This window comes from Saccostrea echinata, unplaced genomic scaffold (genome assembly GCF_033153115.1).
Source record: "Saccostrea echinata isolate AGI-Se365-2 ecotype Australia unplaced genomic scaffold, CSIRO_AGI_Sech_v1 ptg000029l, whole genome shotgun sequence".
NCBI classification, from domain to species: domain Eukaryota; kingdom Metazoa; phylum Mollusca; class Bivalvia; order Ostreida; family Ostreidae; genus Saccostrea; species Saccostrea echinata.
In genome coordinates, this window is record NW_026889778.1 from 4,894,366 (window position 1) to 4,903,481 (window position 9,116).

Consider the following 9,116-nt stretch of genomic DNA (forward strand, 5'->3'; position numbering starts at 1 on the left):
CAACGGAGGTGATGTGACTGATATAAGAAAGTTTTCAACTTAAGAAGTATTTAGAATTTTCGAGAAATATTAGTTTATTGAATGGTATTTCTACCACCGTAACAAAAAGTTATTTTAAAATGTGTGAAAGTGTAAGAGATAATAAATTATTGTGTACTTCTAAAATCTGAGATATTTAATCGTGTTGAGCATTTCTAGTTCATCTCTGGAAGAGAGTGTAAAAAAAAAAAAAACAAAAAACAAAAAAAAAAAAAAAAAAAAAAAAAAAAAAAAAACAAACAAACAAACCGGATGAAACTCTAGCATTCAGTCAACTGAATGTTCACTGAAAGGTCTGAAAAGGTGACTGAAGCTCTGCCATTCAATCACTATTCAGTAAACATTCAGTTACTATTTAGTTAATGAATGGCAGGGTTTCATCTAATGCCAGAAGGTGACCAAATTATTTTATCGTCTCTTATATCTATCTATATTTTGTATGTACAATTGTCTGATACGACGATTTAAGTTTTCCCAAGGATTCCCAAAGAGGGCGTTTTCATTACATAACGAAATCGTTTCTATTTTTAATTACTAAATAATACTCCGAACAAGACATTTTTTTCTTTCTTTTATTAATCAGAAGAAATTGTTTTCATGCGTTCACAAAGACAAAAATATTTTGTCACTGAATGAATGACTTTTCCGAAACATCTAGTTGCAAGATAAAAAAATATCAACAATAATAAAAGCTTTCAATTTTTTAGATCCAAATTTTAGCAAAAAATGCCGACTTACCACTTGGTGATTTGTCTGATCTTGGTACTGAATTGCTTGGAGGGTTCATCTTCCTGGTCTAGTGAGTATACTATTAATTCATTGTCTTCCTGGTCTCTTGAGTATACTATTAATTCATTGTCTTCTAACTCACCACGAAGAAAATGAGATCTGCTATACCGTAGGAGTCCGTCTCCCGGTTGAAGATTAAGAAAACATGTCCATTCCCAACTAACTTTAATTCCTACTTGTAGAAAACTTGCATGGATGGTGCATGTAGAGATTCATAATGATCACAATTGCTTCAGGTCCGGGATTTGACTTACATTTTCTGGGTAGGATTGAACAGGTGAACAAAATGTGAAGAAACAGGAAATTATGATTGTGACCAAACATGCATTGATGATGTATCAAGGAATACAATAAAACCTTTATGAATAGGCTTTCCAACGGAGAAAGAAAACAAGGGTCACATTTGCCAGTTGGTCTCTATATACAAGTTACCTATTTTCCGCAGTGTTCAAAGGCATACATTTATTCCGTACATAATATACAAAGAAAGAAATTAATTAAAATTTATTTTAAGTTATAACTTTTTTATTTAAGACGGCAATAACTAGCAAAGTAATTTCGTAGGTGCCACAACTGGTTTCAGTAAAACATTGATACAAACAACAATTACTATTTATTTGTGTCAATGCGACAACTGGTTTACGTTCATGATACTGTTAGTTGATGAATTTGTACGTACAAAAAGGGAAATTAGGAACAACTTTCATCATAAAGGATAATAGTTTTTAAAGAGTTTATGGTTATTATTTTTATGTTCATTTCTTGAAGGAAAACAAAGAAATACAAAATTTTCCATCAACTTTTTTTTACAGTTATTGTTTTTTAACCAAATTGTTTTGTTACTATCAAGTGATACAGTGAGCCCAAATTATCTAACAGCATACTGTGGAAAATTTATATGTTCAAGTCACGTTCAACATATTTTTAATATATGATCCTCAAAACATATGTTGAACATATGTTGGAATTTTTCATTCATTTAACGAGATATCCGTGTTTCCGGGGGGGGGGGGGGAGGGGGGTTGAAGGTCATTTTTTTCTTTCACAGAGAAATTTAATAACTCTGAAGATCCAGGGGGGGGGGGGTCTGCGCATGTTTCTCGATTGTTGTTTAATAGCAGAATTAAAATGATATACAAAGATAAATAAATGGAACTATTACTATATATATTAAAGACAAACTCTCCAAAAAACAACATATTATGAACATATTTTTAAACAGAATGAATTTCTGTCATTTAGTTAACTGAAATATAATTGATAAAAGGAATGCTCATAAAAGTGATTATATAAAGTCTTACATAATAAATGTAAATACCGTTGTTGGATTTGTGATATATAACAGGTTACAATTTATGCAGTTAGTTCATTTCGAAGTAACAGCAAACCCTTTCCTTGTTAAACTTGCATTGATGATGCATCTACATATGCTTCCATACTGCTTTGGTTGCTTGACATAATCTTCGTTTTCATCAACATTTTTACAGCAAGCAGAGAGCCAGTAGTTGCATTTACTGCAAAGCTCTCGAAGGATACGACAGTCAGAGGTCACGGCATTGTCAAGTATGATAGCGTGATAACGAATATTGGAAGAGCTTACAATCCAAAGTCTGGTATATTCACCGCTCCCTATGACGGTCTCTACACCATAACGGGCACACTTATGAGTCTACCCTCAAATAGTGTACATTTGAGGATTAATAAGAATGGACAGAAGATGTCTCTCTTATACTCCGCATCAAAGACGTATCCTCAGTCTGGACAAACACTCCATCTGCTACTCAATAAAGGGGATAGAATCTGGATACAGAACGCCAATCCACAGACAGCAAAGCTTCACGACCACGGCTCGTATAATTTGTTTTCTGTTATCCTAGTACATGTTACACATGTCTGAAAAGGAATTTGAATGATCATTTCAAATAAATTCTTCATAAGCATATATGTTTCTTTGTTTGTTTGTTTGTTTTTTCACTTTTATTTCTGGAGATATTTCATGTTTATTGCATGTAAAGCATTTATGCATGTAAAGATTTCAATTAGAAATAAGCTGGATTTGAATTGTTTTCTAAAAAGCATTGCATAAATTATGTTTAATTGAAATTGCAAATGTTTTGGGGATTCCTGTTAAGATGACATGATTCTTAATCATGCAAAAGGCGATAAAGAGGCTTTAACATCAAACCTTCATGCTAAATGTAACTTTCCAATAAAAAAACTTTTTAAAAGTTTCACATTCTCAGTTTTTGCAAAACACGATGTATACCTTTGATGCATTCGTTTACAGTGAATGCTAAAGCAGACATAAAATATCTATTTCGTAATGTTAAGTGTTTGATATGTCATCATGACGTCTATTCTAGTAATCAATATTCCGGTTATAATCGTTTCCATAAAACAAATTCTGCGCAATCCAAATCAATAAAAATATGCCATCATCTTACATTTACGTATTTGTACACATAATAAATCCCTGAAAACCATTTTTGTGAATAAATTGAAATGTTTTCATAAATAATGAGATTTAACTTTAAATAGATTTATAGAATAAACACATAGGCAGATCTCAAAGTGTAGCAACCACTAACGATACAACACCGATTAAGGGTAGAAATAGCATTAAACGCTGCAAATGCAACGCTAAATGTCATCCATTTTTGCAGTAATAGTTGACCTTCTCAACCATATGCTTAATCGACGCTATTGATTGATGTATTATATCGCTAAGCGTCACAGAGCAGCCCTAAAGCATAATGTATCAAGTAAAAATATCAACATGCTCAATTGTTAGATAAACGATACAATATCTATGTAGTTTTTGTAGATCAGGTCTTCCAACAACCTGTCGGAATTCCCATGGGTGCCAATTGCGTCCCCTTATTAGCAGAACTGTTTTGTATTCATATGAAGCAGAATATATTCGACATTTAGATATATCGACGACATATTATCAATTAACAGTAGTTACTTCCATTCATATATCGACTCGATATATCCAAGTGAACTTGAAATAAAAAATACCACAGAATCTGACTCATCTGTTTCATATTTGGATGCTTACTATAAAAAGACGTTAATGATAACATACAAACAAAACTGTATGATAAACATTGCCAATCTTCAGAAGAAAAAACACTTTTACCATTCCTTTAATCCGCCTAACAATAGTAATACATGTATACCTTTAACATGCTAATTAATTTGTGTATGTGCTACGATAGTGATGAGGACGTTATTGGAGTGGTTCATCAATTAATTTTACCACACACGCACACACAATTTGAAGGAAATGCGTAAAGCTCTATTTTCCATCGAAGAACTGCAAACGTTAGTATTGTTCTCCCGCCTATCTCTTGATCAATTTTCAAAAGTTAACACATTTGAATGATTTCTTTTTTATAATTATATAGATGTTTATATGAATTTTCATAAAACATTACTTATTTGGGAAAACAAAGAGAGATAACTCTATAATTTGGGTAACACTATTCTTTTTTCACTATAGAAGTCAACGGAAAACGGAAAATATTTTTAAAACATCTCTCTCCCCCCCCCCCCCCCCCCGTGAAACAAAAATACCTTTTTACAGGTAATATGGATTAATATTTCAAAAGTTCATACCAAAGCTTTTTGTGTTTCATGGGAGAAGACTGATGTTTACAGACAAAAAACAGTAAAAATGGTCATTTTGTAACCAATTTCTAACCAGATAGCAAGTAAAAAAATTTACTTATCAATCATATACTTTGAATTTAACTAACTTTAACAAACGGAAAAATTTAAGGGTCATTTATCCATTTCCGTACATATTTGAAATTTTGGTTATGTTTTAAGGTCTGATTTCAGTGGAAAGAGTTTTCTACTTCCTTTATGAAAAGAGTTGTAAAAAAAGGGAATTAACATTTTGACGCTGGTTTTAAAGTTATCAATCACTTATCAACTATTCTTTGCATTCAAAAACGTTTTAACAGCCAAAATGTCATTTATACTGAATTAAATAGGTATAAAATGTAGGCGAGAATCAAGTGTTAGCGTGCGTAGTTCTTTAGAGATTTATTCCTGATTCGAGATATCATGTTTTCGTCATTTGATATTTATGTTCAATTTAGCTTAGCATTCTTAGTTTTAAGGAAATGTAAAAGGTGAATTGCATGATCTCTTCTTGAGGCTAAACATTAACCCAAATATATACCACTTGGGTTCACATGGTGTTATTTAAGAGTGGATTTCAGCTAATCATTAAATAAATGTTGAATATTCATGTTATCATACTATTTGTTAGGCCATTATTTACACACTGAATTGTCCACGGATTTTTCCTTTATTTCCCGATCATGACAAGGAGCACACGGCGGGTGAGACAGTCGGCAGGGGATGCTCACTACTCCATGGCATCTGATCCCACCTCTGATGTTTTAGAGGTCCGTGTTTGCTCTGCTCCCGTTTGTTTTGTTTCAATTGACTTTTAAGTTTGATTGCTGTTTAATTTGTTATCTCCATATTTCATCTATGAAAATCCTTTACTCTAATCAAGAATGGTAAGAAGACAAAGTGCTTATTTGATTATTACATGTATATACTATTAGAGGGCTTCAAAAAATTGCTAGATTTATGGCCCAAGGGGTTCTATCATGGTACATTCCCTAGGTTGGATAATTTGATCATATTTGATAAATTCATTTCATCTTTGAAGATAATCTTTTGTGAAGGGCATGAATACGTTCTATTTCCACAATGGAAGAGTTATACTTCCTGGTGCGCTCATTTGTGAAAAAAGTCGGAAAATATACAAATCTCGCGGGATTTCTGGGACAAACGTAACATAAACATGTAAACAATATGTTGAACATCGAGAACAATTCCTAAGAAAATGCAAATGAAATATTTTATTGTTGTGAACTTTATATACATCAAGAGTAGGAATGACAACGATATCAATTTATATCTATTGTTGATCATATGTATATATTTATCGTATGGTACATCTAAATACAATACACATGCCTCGGAAATGTCGTATTTTTTATAATGGATGATAAATTACTGTGCAACAATATATTCGAGAAGTGGTGTAAATCAGATGTGGATACTTAAAAATTCCAAGGAACTTTTGGAAAATTTGAAATCACAAGATTTTACCAAAATCAACAGCTTAAAAACTTACGACTTTTCAACTTTATACACAACCATTCCCCACGATAAATTAAAGTCCAGGCTTTTTGATATCATAGACAGCTGCTTTTCAATAAAAATGGAACTCGTAAATATACTTATCTTGTCATTGGTCATTTGCAAAATTATTTTGTTAAACAACATCCTGATTGTACACACAAGGACTCTGAAGTTGACATTAAAAAGATGCTTGAGTTTCTGATTGACAATATCTATGTGGTTTTTGGAGACCAGGTCTTCCAACAATCTATTGGAATTCCTATGGGTACCAATTGCGCCCCGTTATTAGCAGACCTTTTTTTTTGTATTCATATGAAGCAGAATTTGTCCAAAATCTTGTACGTGAAAAGAAGAAAACACTTGCTGTGGCGTTCAACTCGACATTTAGATATATCGACGACGTATTGTCAATTAACAATGGCTATTTTCATTCTTATGTCGATACGATATATCCTGGTGAACTTGAGATAAAAGATACCACAGAGTCTGACACATCTGTTTCATATTTGGATATTTTACTTGAAAAAGACGTTAATGGTAATCTAACAACCAAGCTTTATGATAAACGTGATGACTTTAACTTTTCAATCGTCAACTTCCCTTACTTATGCAGCAATATACCTTCATCACCTGCATACGTGGTGTATATCTCTCAGTTGATTCGATACGCAAGAGCATGCTCTACGTATGTACAATTTCTAAAACGAGGTAAATTATTGACAAATAAGTTGATGAAACAAGAATATCAGCTGTCTCGTTTAAAGTCATCATTTCGTAAGTTCTATGGTCGATACAATGACCTTGTCAGCAAATACAATTTATCATTGAGTCAAATGCTGACTGACGTTTTTCATACTAATTGTTAGGCCATTATTTACACACTGAATTGTCGACGGATTTTTCCGTTATTTCCCGACCATGACAAGGAGCACACGGCGGGTGTGACCGGTCGGCAGGGGATGCTCACTCCTCCATGGCACCTGATCCCACCTCTGATATTTGGAGGTCCGTGTTTGCTCTGCTCCTATTTTGTATTGTATAATGGACTTTTGAGCTTGAATACTGTTCGTTATCTCCATATATTTCATTCAGGGTTCTCGCTTTCTTACATATGTTTTTTAGTTCTTCTATTTTTTTAATTGGAATGACAAATACATTTAACATTTAAAATTGGATTGAGATTGGCATGTTTTGTATTATCCGCAACGCCATGCTTTCCCAGTCAGCTGACCAAACGAGCCTCTAATATTGAAGAGTTCACCAATGGAAATAGAACGTATTAGGCAAACTTTATGTTCAGTTTCACTGACTGCAAACTCTTTCACCCAAAAATGTAAAATTCGTGTCCCCTTGGTCCAATATACAAATTCGAGGGTGTCTTTATGTTAGCCATACGTATAAAGTGAAAATTCATATCACCTTGAAAATCTTCCTTATAAGGTAATTAGTCGTGAACATCAAGCAGACAAAATATTGACCTGATTATAATAACACTTAGCTCTTTATCAGGATTTTAAATTTCATACCCCTTTCCTCTGTTGGTCCTTTCCTAAAATTATCAAATTATTCACACTAATTGTTAGGCCATTATTTACATTTGTCGACGGATTTTTCCGTTATTTCCCGATCATGACAAGGAGCACACGGTGGGTGTGACCGGTCGGCAGGGGATGCTCACTCCTCCATGGCACCTGATCCCACCTCTGATGTTTGGAGGTCCGTGTTTGCTCTGCTCCTATTTTGTATTGATTAATGGACTTTTGAGCTTGAATACTGTTCGTTATCTCCGTATATTTCATCTGCACAAAAATACCTTGATATTGCTATTAAAAAAAATGTTAGCCTTGAATCTTGTCAGCATCTACATGTATGTTATATATACGTAAATCAAGGCCTTTCAACAGTCTATTCAAGAATATTTTCTGCATACGATCAGTTTTTAAACCGAGACTGAATTTTGATAAATAGCTGATGATACAGGGCTTCCAACAATCCTGCTTCAAGTCAACAGTCCGCTAATATTAATGACCTTGTTATGAACTTAAGGACGACGGACCTAATTCGACATTTCACGCCACTGCGCAGAAAACCGTGCATATGCCTTGAATCAAATTGACTTTATTATGTATTGCAAAAGATAAAAAATATGCATTTTTAATTCTTTTAAAGATATTCAAAAGTTTCCTCTAAATTAAAAAATATTGTAAATATTTCGAATTATATTCATAAATAAATGATTTATTTGGCCAAAGTATTTTCATTGAAAATTTCCCCCAAAATGTGCCCTACACCTGAGTTTAACATGCCCCCTGAAAAATCTAAGCCGATGACCCATTTATTTTTTGGCATAATTTGCTGGTAAGTTGTCTTGTTAACATTGTCCTTTAATATGAATAAAAATTCTATTGCAGAACTTTTTTCAATGATCTCTCTTACATGTATACCTTACACTGGCAATTTCCCATTACTTTCTATAGTAATTATCGATTTTCATTGCCAACTTCTGAAACCGCTCCCCATTAAAAATCTACTTCCATGGCCATATGATTTTTTATTGATTTAAACTCACCAAAAGCCACATTACTTCATATATTAAAAATTGAATAAAAAATCTATTGCATAATGAATTAGGTCCGTCGTCGTTAAATACAACCTATCGTGGGGTCGTATTTTGTATTCTTGTAAAGTGTTTTCAAAGGTTTGTAAGTTTGGAAAATTTACGATTCAGTTTCCTCACAGAATTTTATGAGATGAATCATTGTTTCTTATCTTCACCTCTTTCACCCTTTCAGACTCTGGGGTGTCATACATTTAAAATTCATAACACCTTTGAAAAGCAGCTTCTCGGTTATTCATGGACATCTGACAGAAAAATATTTTGCATGATTATAATTTATCCCGAGCCTTTTTACAGAAATTGTAGAATCATCCTCGAATCTTGTGTAATGTTTTGACTTTTAACATATGACCCCTGATTTTAATTACACGTGTATTTATGCATTTAAAATATTATTTATTCATTTTTAAATGAGGAGAAACCATAGTACGTGTATATTTTTACAAATCATATCAAGACTAGTCACGTTCTTGCGTAATATTGTATATAAACGAGTATT

General features: G+C 32.9%; 1 protein-coding gene across 1 annotated transcript; it reads left to right on the plus strand.

The window, feature by feature from the left end:
- Positions 1–747: 747 nt before the first annotated feature.
- On the plus strand, positions 748–2,725 carry LOC133195517 (complement C1q-like protein 3). Its single transcript, XM_061331379.1, has 2 exons — positions 748–838; positions 2,316–2,725. The coding sequence occupies exons 1-2, from the start codon at positions 766–768 to the stop codon at positions 2,723–2,725; spliced, it is 483 nt and encodes a 160-aa protein (XP_061187363.1). The 5' UTR covers positions 748–765.
- Positions 2,726–9,116: the final 6,391 nt, after the last annotated feature.

Excerpts from the sequence above, each read along its gene's own strand:
- LOC133195517 (XM_061331379.1), top strand. The coding sequence starts at position 766 with ATGCCGACTTACCACTTGGTGATTTGTCTGATCTTGGTACTGAATTGC. Across the intron at positions 839-2,315 it reads GGGTTCATCTTCCTGGTCTA|CAAGCAGAGAGCCAGTAGTT; the intron begins GTGAGTATACTA and ends ACATTTTTACAG.